Source organism: Mus musculus, chromosome 1 (genome assembly GCF_000001635.26).
Source record: "Mus musculus strain C57BL/6J chromosome 1, GRCm38.p6 C57BL/6J".
NCBI classification, from domain to species: Eukaryota; Metazoa; Chordata; class Mammalia; order Rodentia; family Muridae; genus Mus; species Mus musculus.
Genome location: NC_000067.6, coordinates 54,414,745 through 54,436,690, shown reverse-complemented (window position 1 = coordinate 54,436,690; position 21,946 = coordinate 54,414,745). Strand labels below are relative to the sequence as shown.

General features: G+C 38.9%; 1 protein-coding gene across 1 annotated transcript in view; it reads left to right on the top strand.

The window, feature by feature from the left end:
- The window catches only part of Gtf3c3 (general transcription factor IIIC, polypeptide 3), a 43,150-nt gene that overhangs the window by 2,336 nt on the left and 18,868 nt on the right, over positions 1-21,946 (top strand). Inside the window, exons 3-13 of the mRNA NM_001033194.3 lie at positions 2,453-2,637; positions 6,069-6,192; positions 7,738-7,929; positions 9,126-9,291; positions 12,535-12,682; positions 13,118-13,190; positions 16,192-16,295; positions 17,137-17,308; positions 18,830-19,032; positions 19,868-19,969; positions 20,672-20,807. Coding sequence (NP_001028366.1) covers positions 2,453-2,637; positions 6,069-6,192; positions 7,738-7,929; positions 9,126-9,291; positions 12,535-12,682; positions 13,118-13,190; positions 16,192-16,295; positions 17,137-17,308; positions 18,830-19,032; positions 19,868-19,969; positions 20,672-20,807 — 1,605 coding nt within the window. The remainder of the gene's footprint in view (positions 1-2,452; positions 2,638-6,068; positions 6,193-7,737; positions 7,930-9,125; positions 9,292-12,534; positions 12,683-13,117; positions 13,191-16,191; positions 16,296-17,136; positions 17,309-18,829; positions 19,033-19,867; positions 19,970-20,671; positions 20,808-21,946) is intronic.

Here is a 21,946-nt window from a genome sequence, read left to right as displayed (position 1 = left end):
GTTTCTTAAGTTGGTTTTGGTTTCCATTTTGTCATAGCAACAGAAAGAAAATCAGAACACAGACCTTATCATATCCAGATATTATACTTGGTTAGTACATTCCAACTGATTAAACCCATTACACCCTAAATGAGCATCTCAATGAATATACATATTTATCAGTTTCCAGTAATTATATATTTTTCTTACCAGAATGCTCATCCTTACCATATCCATTTGCCCATATCAAACTACTTAAGATGCTGGTGTCAATTAGAACATAGCTCCATGTTTGGGAGCCTGGCTGGAGAGCTAAACTGAACTCTACTCTTGTTCCTGAGTTGGTGGATCATGTTGGAAGCAGAGGCAAGGAGACAGGGTTGAGCTTAGAATCTTTCAGGGAAGTGGGGCAGAAAAGGGGCTAAAGAAGTTCTGACAGCCTGTGAGTCCTTGCTTATCTGCTCAGGAGAAAGAGAGCTCTTCAATAAACAGTCTCTGGGGTTCAGTTATTACAGCAGTATTGTGGGGTGACTGCCAGCCTTATTGTTTAAGCCATGGGGAAAAATGGGGGCGGGGTGTTATAGGATAGGTTGAGTTCATTTCTGGTGCATGAGAACTGGCTGGCCTCAGCTAAAATTATCCCATCAGTCCTTTAGAGGCAAGATGTTCCCCGTTCCTTAGGAAGGATTGTCCTGGAACTCTTTGGAGCTACTTGGTAGTCTAAGCATGCACTCAGAATAGAAGAAAAGTCAGTTTTGTACATCTGGCAGAATCTACAAATTGGAAAGATGAGATCTCTGGAATTATGTTTTTTTCTTCCTTGCTGTTCCTAAATGCCAATTCTTAAGGTTGCTTTCTACTTACCCCACAGCCTAGGCCTTTTAATGTTCTTTGCAGTTCATTATTGCTATACATAAAACTGTTCTGTGATCCCAGCTACTAGGGAGGCTCTGACAGATGGATCCCAGGTTCAAGACCATTCTGAGTTCAAGGCCAGCCTTAGTGAGATTCTGTCTCAAAAAGAAAAGGGGAGCTGAGGATATGACAGTTTAGAGTCTTATCTAGTATAATGTGTCCAGGACCCTAGGTTTAGTTTCTTACAACTTACATAACTTTTTAAAAGCCTGTATCTAATTACTTTGCCAAATAACTGTTTATTCTGACAATTTGTATGTAGAAATCTTTTGGATTATATATAATATGATAATGTCTTCTATGACTAATGATAATTTTGTTTCCTTTCTTATGTGTTTGTGTGTGTGTGTACCTGTGTGGAGACCAGAAATAGACATTGCGTATTTTCCTTTATCACACTCTAGCTTGTTTTTTGAGACAGGGTTTCTCACTATCTTAGTTGCTATTCTGTTGTTGTGAAGCGACACCATGACCACAGAAACTTGTATAAAAGGAAAGCATTTAATTGGAGGCTCTTCTTCTTCTTCTTTTCTTTTCTTTTCTTTTCTTTTCTTTTCTTTTCTTTTCTTTTCTTTTCTTTTCTTTTCTTTTCTTTCTTTCTTTCTTTCTTTCTTTCTTTCTTTCTTTCTTTCACAGTTTCAAAGCTTAGTCTATTATCACCATGGCTGGGAGCATGGTGGCATGCAGGCTTGGTGCTGGAGAAGTAGCTGACCCTTAAGCAGAGAGAGGAGAGAGAGAGGGGAGAGAGAGAGAGGAGAGAGAGAGGGGAGAGAGAGGGGAGAGAGGGGAGAGAGAGAGAGAGAGAGAGAGAGAGAGAGAGAGAGAGAGAGAGAGAGAGAAGAGCACGAGTACATGTGCATGCCTGAGCCTGGGTGGGCTTTTGAAACGTCAAAGCCCACTCCCAGTGACACTTCCTCCAATGAGGCCATACTTCTTAATTCTTCTCAAATAGTGATGCTTCTTGGTGGTAAATATTTGAGCCTATGGAGGCCATTCTTATTCAGTCTTATTCACTGAACCTGGAGCTCAGCAGTTGGCTGTATCAGTTGGTCAGCAAGCTCCCAGGATCCTCCTGGTTTTAGCTTCACATCTCTTAGGTTTCAGTTAGAGATCACCATACCACTAAGTAAAAACAAAACAAAACCCTTTCTGCTTTTACCTGTTTCTGTATCTGCTTTTGATTTTTCTCTTTATTTTGCTTGTATATCTGGATGAGGTGCAGGAGGTGAATCAGCCATCCCTGCAGAATAAAAGACATGGCTTTGCAACAGCTTTCTTTCCTTCTCTTCTCTTCTCTTCTCTTCTCTTCTCTTCTCTTCTCTTCTCTTCTCTTCTCTTCTCTTCTCTTCTCTTCTCTCCTCTCCTCTCCTCTCGTCTCGTCTCGTCTTGTCTTGTCTTGTCTTTTCTTTTCTTTTCTGTTTTAGTTTTTTGAGGGGGAGGGAAGGGGACATTTGTAATTTACTTTCAAGTCTGTGCTTTGGTAAGGAATTTGTACTCCATCAACTAGCATTTTACTAATTCCCCCCCCCCCCCAAAACCTCATTGTACCTTTCCTTAGGAGAAACATCAGATGGGGTGAGTAAGTCAGTTCACAAAGTCTTTGCTTCCATGCTTGGAGAGACTGAAGATGATGAAGAGGAGGAAGAAGAGGAGGAGGAGGAAGAAACAGCAGAGCAACCCACTGCAGGCGATGTATTTGTGTTGGAGATGGTTCTCAACCGTGAAACCAAGAAAATGATGAAAGTAAGCTGTTAAATATTTTATATAAAAATGTGAGAAAATGATGTAGTTATTGAAAAGGAAGCTTTCCGTTATACTTGGGAAATAGTTCAACAGTAAGAACAAAAGCTAGGAGGCAACTACTGTCATTCATCTTTTCTTTTTAAATTAAAGCTTTATCTCATACCTGAGTACTGTATTTACATCATTTTCCACCCTGTCTTCTCCTTCCAACCCCTCCTGTATCATCTCTTTGCTCCACTCTAAAATCATGGTCTCTTATTATTATTACGAGTGTGCATGCAAGCATGTTGGGGTGGGGGAGGGAGAATAAGTATATAAATTCAACCTGCTGAGTTCATTTACTGTTGTTCATATGTATATGTTTTTAGGGCTCATTGCTTGGGATTGGTAGCCTATCAGGGTTGCTAAGCTGAATCTCTCAGCTTATGTGTATTCGCTCCATGTGTATTCTTTGGTTGTTGGTCCAGTCCCCGGGAGCTCTAGGGGGTTTGGCCTGTTGACACTGTTGCTCCTTCCATGGGGCTGCAAACCTCAGCTCTTTCTGTCCTTTCTCTAACTCCTCCATCGTGGACCCCGAAATCAGTCCAGTGGTTGGCTGTGAGCTTCTGTCTCTGTATTTGTCAAGCTCTGGCAGAGCCTCTCAGGAGATGGCCATATCAGGCTTCTATCAGCAAGCACTTCCCGGCATCCACAATAACACCTGGGTTTGGTGACTGTATATGGGATGGATCCCCAGGTGGGGCAGTCTCTGGATGGCCTTTCCTTAAGTCTCTGCTCCACAATTTGTCTCCATATTTCTTCCTGTGAGTATTTTGTTCACCCTTCTAAAAAGCACTGAAGCATCCACATTTTGGTCTTCCTTCTTAGTTAGGCATCATATAGTCTGTGAATTGAATCCTGGATATTCTGAACTTTTGGGATAATATCCACTTATCATTGAGTACATGCGAAGCTTGTTCCTTTGTGACTGAGTCATCTCACTCAGGATGATATTCTCAAGTGCCATCCATTTGCCTGCGAATTTCATGAAGTCATTGTTTTTAATAGCTAAGTAGTATCCCATTGTGTAAATATACATTTTCTGTATCCATTCTTCTGTTGAGGGACATCTGGGTTGTTTCCAGCTTTTGGCTATTATAAATATGGCTGCTATGAACATAGTGAAGCATGTGTCCTTATTACATGTTGGAGCATCTTCTGGGTATATGCCTAGGAGTTATATAGCTGGGTCCTTAGGTAGTACTATTCAAATTTTCTGAGGAACTGCCAGACTGATTTCCAGAGTGGTTGTACCAGCTTGAAGTCCCACCAGCAATGGAGAGTGTTCCTCTTTCTCTACATCCTCTCCAGCATCTGCTGTCACCTGAGTTTTTGATCTCAGCTATTCTGACTGGTGTGAGGTGGAATCTCAGTGTTGTTTTGATTTGCATTTCCCTGATGACTAAGGATGTTGAACATTTCTTTAGGTGTTTCTCAGCCTTTCGAGTTTCCTCAGTTGAGAGTTCTCTGTTTAGCTCTCTTCTCCATTTTTTAATAGGGTTATTTGGGTCTCTGGAGTCTAACTTCTTGAGTTCTTTGTATATATTGGATATTAGCCCTCTCTCAGATGTAGGATTGGTAAAGATCCTTTCCCAATCTGTTGGTTGCCGTTTTGTCCTATGGACAGTGTCCTTTGTCTTACAAGAAGCATGTTTGATAAGGGGTGAGAGCCGCACTTAGCTGTGGATGTGAGGATGAGTATTTAGAGCACAGACATTATACGGCTTTAGGAAAGTAAGTGCTTCTCTATGTTCCATGGTTTCACCAGCTATGAGTAGTTGCCCACGCTTACAGTACCAGGCATGCATTCCCTCTGGGTGAAAGGAGTAAGTCTGATAAAGTGGCCATTGGTTACACCCAGTATAGATAGGTGCCATTATTGTCTTTTTACCTTGCTGTTTTGGTCATGGTTGTGGTTTTTAGGCTTTACAACTGAGTATGACTGTTGATTGCTTTTCTCCTTTGACTAAGGAGAAAACCTTATGTTATTCGAGCTAGTTCTCTTATAATATGAGAGTCCTCTCTTAGTGGAGGAGCCTTCCAGATAGGTCAGTGCTATCTCTATTTCTCCACCCTCTGTCTAAAGTGTGTTTTGTCTTCAGCAAGAGAGTCTTACCTTTAATTTCTAGTAGGCAGCCAGGGCTCATGGCAATAACCTATATTTTTTTGTGTGTGTGTGTGTGCGGGGGGGGGGGGGTCTTTTTATTCCCCTGACCAACAACTTGAAACTTCCTGTGCCTGATATAGGAGTTTTTACACACACATGGTCATATTTTTACAACATTCTGCTAATCCATGAGTTGGAGTCTTCCTATCTTCTAGTGTCTTCCTCAGTCTCTTCAGAGATTTAAAGGTTCATTGTAGAGGTCTCTTACTACCTTACTTAGTTAGGTGTATTTCTAGAAATTTTCTTTTCTTTGAGACTGTTGTGAATTGTCATTCATTTCTTTTTCTTTCTTTTTTTTTTTAAAAAAGATTTATTTATTTATTTGTTATATGTAAGTACACTGTAGCTGACTTTAGACACACCAGAAGAGGGCATCAGATCTCACTACGGATGGTTGTGAGCCACCATGTGGTTGCTGGAATTTGAACTCAGGACCTTCGGAAGAGCAGTCGGCACTCTTAACCACTGAGCCATCTCACCAGCCCTATCATTCATTTCTTATGCTTCATTTTGAAAATTTTATATAAGACTTATTTGTTTATGTGTCAAATGTTCTGTAGCTTTGCTACTAAAAGATACATTATGTAACTCAAGGGGGGTTTTGTTGTTGTTTTTAATAAGTGTATTCTAATGAATTTCAAAGAAGTCCTGTCATATAATGTAATGTAATCCATCTTGTTGCACGGTGTAGTTGTGCTGATTGCCTGTTTGCTAATTCCTGACCATCTGACAGCCTGTATTTAATTGTAGTTTGAACTTTCAACTGGAGGAAGGTTTTTGTTTTTACTTTCTTTCTTCTTACCCCCACCCCACCCCCAGCCCCGAGACAGGGATTTTCTGTGTAACAGCTCGCGCTGTCCTGGACTTACTCTATAGACCAAGGTGTCCGTGTACTTACTGAGATCCACCTACTTGCCTCTGCCTCCTAAGTGCTGGGATTAAAGGTGTGCACCACCATGCCTGGCTTGTTTTTATTTTCTTTGGTGCTCCTCTTTGGAGAGTATCATGAAATAATTTTGTTGTTGCCTGCATTTGAATTTTAGCTTGTCTTTTGTAATTAGATTTCACTATTAAGACATCAGAATTATAGCTACTGAGTGTCTAGTTCTGAGTTCAGAAGATTAAGAAGTTTTAGAGAGAAGTCTTCGTTATGTTGTATATAAGTGTTTGGAGTTGAAATCTGAGCTTTATTCTGTGTTCTCCATTTTGTTTTCTTTCTGGACAGGAGAAGAGGCCTCGGAGTAAACTCCCCAGAGCCCTGAGAGGTCTCATGGGTGAAGCCAATATTCGCTTTGCTAGAGGAGAACATGAAGAAGCCATATTGATGTGCATGGAAATCATAAGACAAGGTGTTTTCTGCGTGGACTTCATTGATGATAATGATACTTAACTGGTTAACCTTTTAAAACAGGGACACATTTGATTGTGCTATTTATAAAATACCTTCAGAAGATAGAGGTGACTGTAGTATTAGTAACCTGCCACTTTTCACATGGATAGAGAATGAAAAACCACAGGGTGTGATTCAGCCACAGGGTGTGTGGTTCAGTGAAAGTCAGTACTGTTTTTTGAACTCTTCCTGGCCCTTCCCTCCCCTTTCAGCATCTCATTTTAGGAGTTTTAGACATTTATAGCTTTAATCTCTTTAAGTCAGCCAGTTTATCCATTCACCCTGTCTCAGTTGTGTTGCGGATTGAATCTATACCTTTCTACATTCTGGGCAAGTGCTCCACACCAACTCAGTTAATGCCTTGGGCCCTGTTGTTGTTGTTGTATTGTGTTAAAATCATATTGAAGAACGTTTTAATAAATTTAAGGTTTTTAAAGGTTTTTTGATATTTTTATACTTTTTGGTCCATTTTCTAGATTAGTCAGTGCTAAATTGTTTTAATCTATCTTTTGCTAAACACACATCTAAGTCTGTCATTTTATCTCTTCATTAAATGGCACATCTTAGATATGTTGAAGGACATCTTTAGTACTGATTGTGACCAATTGCTTCTATCACATTACTTTTCTGGATGCTGTCAGTTGCCCTGCAGAGTGTTTTGGGTAGTTGTTATACAACTAATGAATTCTTTCAGTATTGTGACATTGCCCTTTAATTAGATTTGATCCTTTTAAAAGTCTTACTGTAATTTCTAGGATTATTCATTAGGGCAACTTGTGGCCCCTACATATTTTCCCAGCCCATGAGAAATAGGATTAACTAAGCATTGCTTTATGATATATTGCTTGTTTCTTTTTTTTTTCCAATATTATTTATTTCACCTTCTGTTTATTTGGGAAATATTCTTCGAACAATCTCCAGGAGTTTTTGAGGTTTTTTAAAGAAATATAGATTAACTATTACATTTGACATCCTTGACTGAGATGCTGTTTGGGTACTCTGTTGTATCCATCCTCTGTATGCAGAAGCTTGAAATGGTGAAAATTCAACCCACTGATGGGACTGTAGCTTCCTGGGGTGAAATCACCAAGTTTTTAAGCCATACTTAGTCTTACTAATGAGAATTTCATTCAGAAGGTTTGGTAGAAAGCAGGGTTTTTATGAAATTGTATTTTGTTAAAAGAAAATAATGCTTAAAATGACTAGGGAGGCTAGGGGAGATCTCAGGTTTGTGACCTCAATAAGTTTGAGGTCAGCCTGAGCTAGGTAGCAAGAGTCCATCCCAAAAATAAATAAATAAAAATGGCTAAGAATGTTTGAAAAATAAAGAAAATATAACAGTGTTTTATATTCAGTTATGTTGAATTGTTTTTATAATTCTGTTGGAATGATTTAGATTTAGTTATTAGAAAAAATATCTATAGTTTGAACTGTAGTATCATTACCAGCTTAAGCCTATTCTTTTACCCGTGAAATTTATTTTTTGTTATTTTTATTATTATAGCTCCTTTGGCTTATGAGCCATTCTCTACACTTGCCATGATATACGAGGATCAAGGTGACATGGAGAAATCATTGCAGTTTGAGTTGATTGCTGCACATTTAAATCCCAGTGACACAGAAGAATGGGTTAGGCTGGCAGAAATGTCTCTGGAACAAGATAACATTAAGCAGGCTATTTTTTGCTATACAAAAGGTAATGACATTTTTCTTGTGTGAATGGGAAGAAATATTTTTCTTGTTTTATTAGGTGTTACACAATGGGTCATTAGTACATTTATTCTTTTGGGTTATGTCGTTACTCCAGGTGTTTGTTTCTCTCCTTTTTAAATTGTTTTGAGAACGGTATCTCTGTCACTCTTTCCTTCTCTTTCTCTCAAGTTCCTCAGTCCTCTCATGTCACCCTCTCAGTTCATGCTCACCTGCTTGTTAGTGTGCTTTTGTGTGTACATGGAACCTGCTAACTCCATTTAGCTTGACTTATATGTCCATGTGGCCAGGGGTAGCCACTTGGGATAGGACAGTACCCCCCTCTTCCCTGGAAGAGGCTGATTTTCCTTTTCCCAGTATCCATTGATCACCTGTAGATCTTCTAAGGATGGAACTGTGCAGAATTTTCCTTATTCATTTTGGCTTATCAATTAGTATTATCATTATGCTGGGCTTGCTTGTTTAGGCAACCATATTGTGAAGGGTTGCATCTTCCAGGCCATGTTTAGGGTGTAGTGTTTCACAGCAGCATCCAGGCCCTCTAGCTTTGTAGTCTTCCCACCTCATCTTTTGTTAGTCCCCTGAAGTATAGATGAGTGTTGCAGAATTATTAGATATATAATAGGTTGTTTCTTGTGTTCGTTGAGTTATTCTGCTAGCCCAAATGTACTTGTTTCTTATAGTCTGTTATGGCATATATCTGGAGCCCTTTGTTCTTTGTTTGGTTGTGACTTACTTTATATTGTGTTGAATGTAGCACGAAACTAGGTGGCTGAACAATGCTTTAGATTTCCTACTGAGCTCAGTGTTGCTTTCAGGAAGTTAACTTTTTTATGACTTGAGTGACCAATAAGAATTAGTGTACAAAGTAAAGATATCTTTCTTTTTTTGTTTTTCGAGACAGGGTTTCTCTGTATAGCCCTGGCTGTCCTGGAACTCACTTTGTAGACCAGGCTGGCCTCGAACTCAGAAATCTGCCTGCCTCTGCCTCCCGAGTGCTGGGATTAAAGGCATGTGCCACCACACCTGGCTTAAAGATAATCTTTCTTATGAAGATAGATTTATTCCAGAATATTTTTGTTGTTGTTGTTTTTACTGGGAAAGTGTTTATTATGCTTTTGAGCTAAGTCACACTTCTTTTGATAAATATGTAATTTTTATCTCTTTGCTTTTTCCTTCTAGCTCTTAAATATGAACCTACTAATGTCCGTTACCTGTGGGAGAGATCAAGCCTTTATGAACAGATGGGTGATCATAAAATGGCCATGGATGGCTATAGGCGCATTTTAAATCTTTTGTCTCCATCTGATGGAGAACGTTTTATGCAGTTGGCTAGAGATATGGCAAAGTAAGTTTGAAGTGAAACATATGTACATATATGCCATTACTAGGCATTTTGCAAATCTAGACTATTTGAAATAGAATGTACTTTGCATTAAGGTCCAAAGAAAAATTTTGTCTTCTATGTTTTATATTTGTCCAATTATAGCTGGGTTTTGTTGTTGTTGTTGGTGGTTTTGTTTTAGTGCTTTTTGGTTTCCTGTGTGTCAGCTGCATGACTGTTTAGAAAGTTGTGTCTGTAAGCTTGTCCTTGCAGTGCTCAGAAGCTGAGAAGTGAGGTGCGCTCCTCAAGGACATTACCATGCTTCTGTAACTTAGGGGAAGTTGTAGATATTTATGATGGTTTTAAGATTTTTTTTTTATTGCAGATGTGTCAATGAAATGTTTGCAATCTGAAATATTCTATAAACATCTTGAGTCAGTACTAGAACAGTATGTTAAGTAACATGTTTGAAGAGCACGAGGCAACATTTTTTCCTGGGTTAACTGTCTTGATTTTGGCATATTAGAATTAGCCCATTAATCTAATGACATATTCTGATGCTTTTTAGCTGTGAACTGCCCCTTACCCTCTCAGGACAGTCATATAGGAGCAGTAGATACATGTTGACAAGTGAGGGAAACAACTCTAAGTTGATGGCTGATGAGCAACGAGGGCCTTCCCAGACTATCTGCAGGCCATTTGTAGCTACTACTGACTAGTCTAGTAGAGCTGAGGAATCACGACGTGCCCTGAAGATCAGTTTATTTTTCATATATATTGTATATTATGTGAGGAGTGGCAGTGACCAGCTGACTGATTAGGCTTTGCTTTGGTCCTTTGGCCTCCAGAAGTATTCACTGAGTGTATCTTACACATCAGCAGTGTACAAGGAACCAGGATGTTCAGTACCAAGCAACACAGAGGAGGGCCTGGGACCTAAGCCATTCATAACAGTTGGTTAAGTGGTTTCCTTGTTCATAAAGGTTACTGTGAATACTGAGAAACAATCTGGTTTCCAAGCCTTTTTAAACTTTGATAAAGTTTTCTGCCCTTATGGAGGTTGTAGTCCTGTGAAGGGGATAGGTAGCAAGCAAGTGACAGCCAGATATTTTATAGATCACATTGATAAGTGATGGAGACAAATTAAACAGGGAAAAGAGATAGATGCACAATGTATGGAGTATGTTATTTTAAAACCAAGTTTAGTGAAGGGCCCAATTCCTTGTCTCCTGGTGGTCCTGTCTGAAGGGAGCTGATACTTAGGAAAGAGGAACCAAGTATGTTCAGGGAACAAGATGGAAGCATTCAGGACAACACAGCAGAGAGCTTTCAGAGGAGCATAGTGATGGCCTTTGTGGTGTGTGGCAAGAACTTTGGCTTTTACTCTGAATAGTTTGGAAGCCACTGAAGGCTTTGAGTAGAAAAGTGACATGATTTAACTTAAAATTTAGGTGCCTCAATTTTAGTTGTTCTTTTGAGCAAAAATTGAAGAGTGAAAATGGCAGAAACAGGAAGTCTAGTTTGAAAATTACTGAAATGATAGTTGGGAGGGAAAAATCATAGCTTGATCAGGGAAAAAATAGCTAGTAAAAAGTAATCTATTCTCTGTAACTTAAAGTTCATCTAAAGATTGATGTACTGATGTGAGGACTATGTGTGTGTACACACGTGTGTGCCCAGGCTTGTGTATGTGCTCAGCTAATCGGGAAGAAAGGAAGAGAGGATGGTGAAAGAAGCTCTAAGGAAGGGCTGACTCCCAAGGTACCCCAGCATTTAAACACCAGGCAAAAGAGAGGAGAGAACCAGGAGATGGAAATGTCCAGTGCAGGGACAAAATGAAGAGCACGATATTCTAGACTTCCTGAAGAAAGCACTTGAGTGAGGCAGGGTAGTTGTCTCTGTGAAGCAATGCAGACACCAGTCCCATGGCCCAGAAGCTGAGAGTTGGTGATGAGGATTAGCTACCTGGAGATCTTTCTCGGCCAAGTGGTAATGGTAGCAATCATGGACCAGGCCAGATGCTTCTTGCTGCTTAGTCCCTAATCTAAAGAATTCAAAATAATGTTCTACATAGTAGCAAGGAAACTTTATTCAAAAGTGAAAAAGTAATAATAACAATGAATAATAATAATACAGATCAGAAAGAAGCTGCAGGCCACACAGGCGAGAAAGTATTCAAGTGCCCCTGTTAATTCCTTTTGGGAGTCAAGGGAAGGAGTTTGGTTGCTAAAGGCCATAGTATGGGCAGCTCTCTATTTTGACTGGTAGATTAAGTCATGTGTTTGCTTTCTTACTGTGCATAATGCATAATCCCTTCTCATAATGTATCTGATTTTAATCATATGGACATTCAATTACACATAAGGCTAAGATGGGAAATCGGGGACTTTCTCTAAAATGTCCTTAGGGACACATGTGTCCAGTTGAACACAGAAGGTATATGTATGCAGGGAGGGCTTGGGACCTAAGCCATTCATAACAGTTGGTTAAGTGGTTTCCTTGTTCATAAAGGTTACTGTGAATACTGAGAAACTATCTGGTTTCCAAGCCTTTTTAAACTTTGATAAATGTGGAAGCCTAGCCTGTCACATGCCAGGCACCATCCAGTCAGTGTAACAGTCTGCACCAGTGTACATCTTTCCTGCTGCAAAGGAGGAGAACTCAGCATCTGTAACCAGTGACCATTCATAGTTCTTAGTTTTTTTCTTTTAGCAACACTGAGGACTAGTCCTAGAGATGATGAAGTGAGCAGGGAGATGGATCAGGTCGTCATGAAGACCTTCCACTTCTGTTTACTGGAGAGGTAGGGTCAGGGGTTAGAGTTAGTTGATGGAGGATGTGCATGTATGCTAATTTACTTTCTGGTGTTGACTGAACACTACACAGCCTGCTGAAAGAATGCAGTTCTGTTCTTGGGGCTAACTTCTTTTCCTCAAATACCCTTTCAACAAAATAAGGTAAGTCTTATTCCTAATTGTGAGTGTATATTTCTGAACTTAAGGATTAGTAGTACTAAACTTGGAATGGACTCAGGTGAAGTGACAGTGTTACTGTTGCCATATTTACTGTAGGAACCTTCTCTGCTGGCATCAACCCTTTCTCTTGATAGCACCTGGTGCCAGCCTATCACAAACAAGCTTGAAAATTATAAGTATAGTATGGTCTATGTTTTAGAATTCAGAGAATTTAGAATTGTTAGAGGGCTAAGCAAGACAGTGAGTTTTATATCAGCATTAGCTGTGCACTCACCTTCCACTCCCTTCTTAGGAGTTACTATGAAGCCAATGACAGCGCTTCAGCTATAAACATAATTGAAGAAGCTTTCTCAAAACATCAAGGCTTAGTCTCCATGGAAGATGTTAACATAGCAGCTGAATTATATATTTCCAACAAGCAGTATGACAAAGCTTTGGAGGTAGGAATGTTCGTGTGTGGTTGTCTTAGATATAAACCTGTGCTTGTCTTCCAGAAATGCTTAGAAATTAGCATCTTATCATTTGAATTATAAACTAAAGTATATTCAAACTATGAGAAAGTAATAGATTGCTAGATTCTGTGTGAAGTATAAGTGATATTGCCACTGTAGAGCCCGAAAGTAGGAGGACTCAGTAGAGCTATTTCTGTTGAAGAAGGTAGTTTAGTTTGTGATCAGACTGATAAATCTTTGATTTTTAGTAAACATGATATAGTAATGTTAAAGTTTCACAGTTAGAGTTCCTTATTTGAGAGGACTATATTTTTTAATACTATTTTATGTTGCAAAAACTATTTGAAATAAACATTCACAAAAAGATTTTTTTATATATAATTTTTATTTCTCTAATTTTTTCCATTTTTTTCTTTTTTTTAGGTAATTACAGATTTTTCTGGAATTATCCTAGAAAAGGAAACTTTGGAAGAAGGCACCTCAGAAGAGAATAAAGGTTGTAGTTAACTTCATGCAGGAACATGTGCATAGCCCTCTTTTTTTGGGGGTGGGCAGGGTTTCTCTGTGTAGCCCTGGCTGTCCTGGAACTTACTCTGTAGACCAGGCTGGCCTCGAACTCTGAAATCTGCTTGCCTCTGCCTCCCAAGTGCTGGGATTAAAGGCGTGCACCACCACTGCCCAGCTGCCCTCTTTTGTTAGATGCTGTGGGGTCTTGAGTTGGTAAGGTTCCCAGAGCATTGTCTGCAGCGGGATTCTAATCTTCTTTCATTGTCTTTTAAGTCATTTTTCTTCTTTTGTTTTTGTGTTGTTAGGGCTGAAATTCAGAGCCTTGTGCCTGAAGGACATGTACTCTACACTGAGATAGATTGCCAGCCTTGGTTTATAAGCAATCTTAGACGATGGTTTGCGTTTTTGTTTTGATATGTCCATCTGAGCTGGATGATTCTTTGGTCCCTGTTCTGTTTCACCGACTTATGTTTGTTTTATTCTGTTTTGTTTTTTTCTTTTTTGGGGGGTGGGGGACAGGTTCTCACTCTGTAGCCTAACCTTGTAACCCAGGCTGGCCTCAAACTCATGACAATCGTCCTGCCTTAGCCTTCAAATGCTAGGATTATAGGTGTGCATCCCCGTACTCCATTCCTTATTCTTAGAAGAGAGTAAGTTACTGAGCAGATCAGAACCTTAGGTACTTCTAAAAGGGCTGTGAGTAATCTACTACTGAAAAGTCTACTTTAACCTTAGTAGCTTTCAACGGTAGGAGCTGGTATGATTGTCCTGCCCTGTGTGACAGCTCAGGGTGCAAAATCACAGTGCTGAGGAGTTTTGTGCCTTGGCAGGGTCCCTTCCAGCTCTTGTATGATCTTTGCACCAACCTATCTGTGAAAAGGTTAACATGTGTGATTTCCTCTGTGTTGTAACAACATTTGTCATTTTTGTGGCCATAGTGTGTCCAGGGACGACCTTGAACTTCTGCTGCTCTTGTCCCTGGCTTTACAGGCTTTTGTCACTCCTTGTAGTTTTATTTGGTGCTGGGGATTAAACCTGGCTCTCTGTGCACGCTAGGTAAGCACTCTGCCGACTGAGTTACATCCTCAGCCTTTGGTTGAGTGCTTGTGGTTTTCCTTGTAGCCTACCCAGGCTGGCCTCAAACATTCAAGGCAGCTGACTATAACCTTGAATCCCTGATCCTTCTTGCTTCTACCTCCCAAGTGCTGAAATTAGAGGCATGTGATACCATACCAAGGGCTTTTTGTTTTTTGTTTTGTTTTTAAAAGGTAAGCTCTTTGGTAGCCCAGATTGGGCTAGAATTAGAAATGTTCTTGCTTTTGCCTCTACCTCTGAAGTGCTGGGACTATATGGACATGCTCCATATCTGGCAAGACAAGCCCTTTTAAAGATCAGTCATGTTAAATTTGGTGTCATCTAATAATGTATTGAGTATGCTGTAGAGACTGACTACCTGCTCTCTCTCTCACACACATGAATAAAACACCGTCCTTACTACTGACAAGTTGTCGGCCCATTTAAATGCTTTGCTCAGACTGTGGTTGTCTGATTGAAGGGGTCCCCTCTGAAGCTGGTACATTCTGTGGTTTAGATGACACCTGGTGTTTCAAGTTCCCATGGTTTCCTGAGTCCCTGCTTTCCGTTTAGATATACCTGATACAAATTCTGCCTTATCTACTATTGAGATTGTGGCTCTGCAGAGCTATGATTTGCATGTGTCTAGAGTTTCTTGATTTGAGAGAGACATCTTATAGTCAACAGGAAGTTGACTTTTACTTTGCAATTTGATGTAGAAACCAAGGTTGTTAGTTTATACATTTATACCAAGTGTATCCTTAGTAAGTGCATTTTGTTAAATAGTTATTTGGTATGCTATATCAAAATACTTTAGACTTCATGATCTACAAATAGAAAATTATAGAGGTGTGGAAGTCTAAGATAAAAGCATGAACGATTTGATGTAGTACCATCCTGCTTTGAGGACACAGAGCTCCCGTAGGCCTCTTTCTAAGGACATGAATATACTCATTCAGACCATGTTAAACAATAGACGAAAATGCTAGTATTTGGAATATAGAGCTTGTATCTAAGTAGAATCCCATTTTAGAAGTCACAGAGCTCATTACAAAGACCATATTGGTTAGTTCTTTGTAGGTGAGTGACTATAGATACTATGCATGAGTCAGGTAGACTTGGTGGTATGTGTCTTTAGGGAGCTTAGGTTTTGAGTGAGCGAAATTTCATGGTAGGAAAATTGTGTAAAATAAATATCAAAGTTAAATTTGTGTTATCAGTTACTATCATGGATTCACTGTTAACAGTCAGTCTCCTAATCAAGCCATATTCCTATGGCTTGGTAAAGACTGTCAATGGCAAATTCTGTAAAACATTATATTGTATATTGCCATTATATAATGATATTTTAAATATCATTTTAAGTAATTTAAATTTGATTCTACTGCCAAAGGCACATCACTAATATCTTATATCGTTTTATGAAATGGAAACAAACTGATTTGTAATTTAATGTGCAAAATAAGAATTAAATGTAGGTTATAATTTCTTTAATTTCCCAGAATTTTAATAATCATGTTGCTGTAATAAAGTTTTAGAAAAGCAGAAAAGTATTTAATTTTTTTAGAAGCATCTCTAAATGAAGTAAATTCTAAAATGAAGATTTGGAATACAAAAACTTAAACAGAAAGCTTTTGTATATCTAGTCAGTTTTATCATTTAAGTCTTGTGTAATCTGGTAAAAGAAATGGAAAGTTGTGTATAAGTCAATCTTAGGAAAAGAGGCAGGATAAGTACAAACAGAAGACAGGCTGAAGGAGTAAGAAGCTGCAGATAGACATTGACCAGAGTGCGCACTGACGAGGGTCTTCCCCTGAGCAGTTGGAAATGGGATATTGTGTATAGGCTGGAGTTGCCTTAGCTTGCTTTACATCCTGAACTCGCACATAGGAATACCTTGTCTGATGTTCACCCAGCTGCTGAGACGGTTACCTGCTCTATACCTGACAGCGTGCCAATAGACATCACGGTGAAGCTGATGGTCTGCCTTGTACATCTCAACATCCTTGAGCCCCTCAATGTAAGTAGTACTGACAGCTGCACCTGTGGGAGAGCACTAAAACCCTTCCCATTAAGTGCATACTCTCCTTCCCATGACTAGAAATTATAACCCAACCTTAGATTTTTATATTTCTTAATAATGGGAGGACACAGTGAGCATCAAATTATTTCCATAGGAATGGCTCATAAAAGCAAAGTGGTTTGGAATTGGGCTTGGCATTTACTTTAGAATGAGAACCATCCAAACATGAGAAGGTGGGAATTGCCTTCAGTCTATCAAAAATCTCATAGCTACTCTTTTTTTTTTCTTTCTTTCTTTCTGACTTTTTTGGAACAAGTACTTCATTTAATAAAAAAAAAAAAAAATTTTGGAAATCTGCTTTGATGACCTTAGCATGAGGTATTGAGTAAACAAATCCTCCCTTCACAGATCTTTGGTTCTAGGAGATTAAATAAATTCATAAAATATGCAAGTTATCAGTTGGTGAAGTGTTCTGAAGAAAATCAAGAAATATACAAAATGTAGGGATGGGAGAAAGTTCTAAGTTTTTAGTAGGGTAGTCACCTGAGGACATGACATTGGGTAAGAAATGAGGGAATAGCTTTTCATAACATCAGCCAACACATGGAGCCAGAGGTACAGGCTGGGTATTAGGGAAGGCACTCAGAGTGATGGATGGAGTGCATGTGTGTGTGATGCAAGTGTGAATCTTTTTAACAGCAATATAGAAGTGAGCAGAAAACTGATCTAAGCTGCTTTTCTTGGTCCGTGCTGCTTCCTGGCTTATGTCAGGTAGCTGATAAACAGATGTGGTTCTTTGTAATGAGTGTTTGGCCTCTGTTTTTTATTTGGAGTTTAGCCTCTTCTGACAACACTGGTAGAACAGAACCCTGAAGATATGGGTGACCTCTATCTTGATGTTGCTGAAGCTTTTCTGGATGTTGGTGAATATAATTCTGCCCTTCCCCTGCTCAGTGCCCTGGTTTGCTCTGAAAGATACAACCTCGCAGTGGTTTGGCTTCGGCATGCAGGTAATATGTTTGTTTTGGAAGAGAATCAGATTTAATCATAGAGTCAGGTTAGAGTTTATGTTCCCAGCACGGTAGCCATTATAACATAGTAGAATATTGGTGCCAATTTCTGGTTTTGGTGTAAGATTAGTATTTAAGTTGTCTTGCCAGACTACTGAGTGCTTGTCAATAACCTTCAGCCCCTTCACTTAAGGAATGCCAGGATCTTCTCCTGACTTAGTGACATTAAAAAGATCAAAGCCACAGTGCTCTCTAGAGGACAGTACGTTTACCTAATGATGTTGACCTTGCTGCAGCTAGGGTAATAATGTATATGCCCCTTAAATACCCATCTTTCATGTCTCATACTATACAGTGTGTATGCATATTTAATGTTATTCAGGGAGAAAATAATTAATGTGCTTTTCAGTGCTGTTTGAGCCACACATGCAAGGAGACAGTTGAGGAAGCAATCTGAGGCAAAGTATTTAGGAAGTCATTGCAGTGAAAAGGACCATGTGGGATGAGCTAGATCGGTGTTGGGGCTGCTAGAATGCAAAGAAGCCAATGGTTGATGGGGGAGTGGAGGAATTTTACTTCTGAGGATTCATTTTCAGGCGTGGAGTGGGATAATGGGAGTGACTTGATATTGGGGAGATATAAAACTGGGGTGTCCAGTAACAATGTGAGTGAAGTGGATATTTGATAGTAGTGAGAACTGGAGAGTCTCATCTGTGTGGGCTCTTGATGTCATATGGGAGGAGGGAGCTAGCTCGCTGTTGGCAAATTAGAAGAAGCCAGTACCCTAGCTTTTATAAAATACTAATTTTAAAATATGTAGGCAGTTAATACTTTGAATAACCACTGTGCCATAATAAACATGTCTATGGATTAAGTTGGGTTTCCCAGTCATAAACTTTGGATACATTAAGCTGTTTCCTGTGGCATGACCAGAGTGTACATTTGGGAACAGACCCTATGTTAGTGTGGCTAAGTGATTATTTTCATTATTATATAACATTCAAAAATGCCAGTGAAGACATGGGGAATGCTTAAAACATAGTACTAAGTGAATAAAGGCATACCAAATTGAATATAGACACTGATTTAGAGCCCTTTAGTAGGTAAATTCTGATGGGGTGAGGCTGAGAATCTAGCTCCCCTCATTGAATGCTTACCTTGTATGCATAAGGCTCTGAGTTTGACTCTAGCACCATTAGGGGAAAGGATCAGTAGCTTGATCATTGGATTGACCAATTGATAGAGAATAGGATAGTTGCTTTAAAGTGCTAACAATATATATCCACTCCTTTGTTGTTATAATTTTCTTATATTGCTCTAATATTTCTTTAAAAGGGAAAAATACTGCCAGGTGAAGCAATATAAACTGGTAACCTACACTTGGGAGGCTGGTGCAGGAGGATTGCAAATCAGTGAGGCTGTGTCATAAAGTCAAATAAAATAAAATTACTAACTATATTAGGAAAGGAATAATTTTGGCCAATTTACAACTTAAGAATTAAATATCTTTTAACATCTTAGAATGTTTAAAGGCCTTGGGCTACATGGAACGTGCTGCTGAAAGCTACAGTAAAGTGGTTGATCTGGCTCCACTCCATTTGGATGCAAGAATTTCACTTTCCATCCTGCAGCAGCAGCTAGGCCGTCCTGAGAAAGCTCTGGAAGCGCTGGAACCCATGTATGATCCAGACACCTTAGCCCAAGATGCCAATGCTGCACAGCAGGTAAGCTATCACATGGGGGCTCCTCTGGGTAGAACTTTCTCCTCATCTGCTACAGTGTTTGAGTGTTTGCCTCAAGTTTATACAGCTTTAGCCAAAGCTGTTAAATTTAGTGGCATTCTGTTTGTTTTGAAATGTGTGTTGTATGTACTAGGTAGTGTGAACGTGTGCATGTTTGTATGTCAGAGGCAGACATGGGGTATCTTTCCTAGATTTCTCTCCACATACATTTATTTATTGAGACAGTCTCTCACTGCACTTGAAGCTCATTGTTTGACTGGCCAGTGAGCATCAGGGTCCTTCTGTACTGGGATAAGCTCATGTGCCTTGCCTTTTGTCTCAGGTCTTTAGGCTTGCATGGCAGATCATTTCCCTAGCCTCCAAACTAAATAGCTTTGAAAAGCCATTTAGTCTTAAGTTTTTTTTTTTTTTTTTTTTTTTTTATTATTAGGTATTTTCCTCATTTACATTTTCAATGCTATCCCAAAGGTCCCCCATACCCACCCCCCCCAATCCCCTACCCACCCACTCCCCTTTTTTGGCCCTGGCGTTCCCCTGTACTGGGGCATATAAAGTTTGCAAGTCCAATGGGCCTCTCTTTGCAGTGATGGCCGACTAGGCCATCTTTTGATACATATGCTAGTCTTAAGTTTTAATCACTTTTTATTAGTTACGAATTTTAGCTTCTAAAGTGTTAGATTTTAATTATTATTATAAAGTGTTAATTTTTTTAAAAGCAAATGTTCATAGAGTCTGGTTTCTAAAAAATTATTTCTACAAATGAAGCCATTATAGCAAAGATGTTTTATTATTTTCTGTCATGTGCTTGTTCATGCAGGAACTGAAATTACTGCTCCATCGTTCTACTCTATTGTTTTCACAAGGCAAAATGTACGGCTATCTGGATACCTTGCTAACCATGCTCGCCATGCTTTTAAAGGTGGGAGGCCACTTTCTAGTAGCCTTGCTTACTGTTATAACGTTTAAATGTTGATTTAAACACAATAGAGCTTTGTAATTGTAATGCTCCTCTGTATTAAGCTCAAACATTTTAAAGTGAAGCAGATTAATACAGAAGAATTAGAAATTAGTAATATATGACTGGAACTTCTTTTGTAACACTGGATCAACTCCAGTGCTTCACACACGTTAGGCAAGTGCTCTACTGTTGAATTATATCCCAGCCCTAAGATTGGACATTCTACATGGTAATATAAGCTTGATTATAGAAAAAGTGAAATAAAACCATAAGTCTACTGATTTTGAAATATGAGAATAGTACTACCAGTTATTAGCATTATAGACAGTAGTGTATATTAAAATGGTTCATTTTGTAAAAATGTTGAGCATAAAAAGGTCTGACATCCATTTCTAGTCTGTTTTGCAGGGAAGTGGCAAGGATTCACTCTCACTATGCAGCTCTGCATGTCACAGCTAATGTGCACTGATGACGCTCCCATCATAAGGTGTCTGCAGTGACTGCTATTCCTTCATAAGAAAAATCAATCAATTCATTGTACTTTTAGGCATTTAGAATATGGAGATCTGCTGAAGAGTTTTCAGTGTGGTTCATGCTACTCAGTGGGTCATCAGTTTTACTATAAACATTACGGACTAAGGCATCTTACCATCTTTTATTCAGGTTGCGATGAATAGAGCCCAAGTTTGTTTGATATCTAGTTCCAAATCTGGAGAAAGACATCTCTACCTTATTAAAGTGTCAAGAGATAAAATATCAGACAACAACGAGCAGGAAACATCAAATTATGATGCAAAAGGTAACTGTCTCATTTGCTTTATGAACTGAATGAAAAGGACTAATGTAGTAATACCTGGTATTAATCTAAATAAAATGCAAATTGCAATCTAAATCTGTCAGGTATAACCAACTCATTTAATGCTAAAAGGCCTAACTGTAAATTCTTTTAAGAATTAAAAGGGAAATACCCATTGGATCTTTTTCTGAAAAATATAAAGTAAAACAATTTTGACCTTTTAAGAAAATTAATTTGTGAAAATTAGATGGCACTAAAGATAATATGCGCCGTTACTTCAATTACATAGATTTTTGTTCTGTTAATTTTTTTTTTTTTTGACAAATATAGCAGTCATAGAAACTCTCTGAAAATAAATTGCTGTGACCCAGTCTAAAGTCATAGGACTTTAAAAGGCATTTAGTTTGGGCCAAAAAGGCATTGGGGATGTTTGAATGAGCTTGTTACTCAGAGAAAGACCTTTGGAAATGAGACTAGAGATGTCACTTTGGCAAAATTGCTTCATTGTTAGCTCATTCAAAGAGCATTTATCAAACTGTTAGGATAGGCACTGGAGTCCAAGACTGAGTCAGGAATCCTCAGCTGCCTGTGACCTGCTGTAGATGGCTCCAGAGCCCAGCCGTCTCCTCATGGATTCTGGGTTCATTAGCTTTTCTTCTATGCCATGTAGTTTGCACCATGTTTCCCTAAATTATTTTTCTCCATATAAAACCTACCCTTTTCCTTCCTCACTTTAGGTCTATTGGTTTTTCTTAGGTTGGTAAAGTTACTGATTTCATCTTAGTGGAGATGGAATCGGATTGGATGCATGAGCTAAGCTTCTTCATGTTACATGCAGCTTTGTAGGTCTGGGTTCCACCTTATAGGCCTTGCACATGCAAATGGTGTTCCACCTGGAGGTAGATCTCTATCCTACATGCAACTCTGTACTCTGATAGTTTCACATAACATTTTATGTCTCTATATTCATATCTATATTTGAAGAATGTATGTATCCATTGGATAGCAACTATATAATGTATGATTTCTTTATATTTTGGCATATGAATAGTAATATAGAGTTAGCATTATAAGTAAGTATAGTTTATACTGTAGCTTTATCCATGTTCTGATTGTTTAAAGTAGATTACCAGAAGAATAAT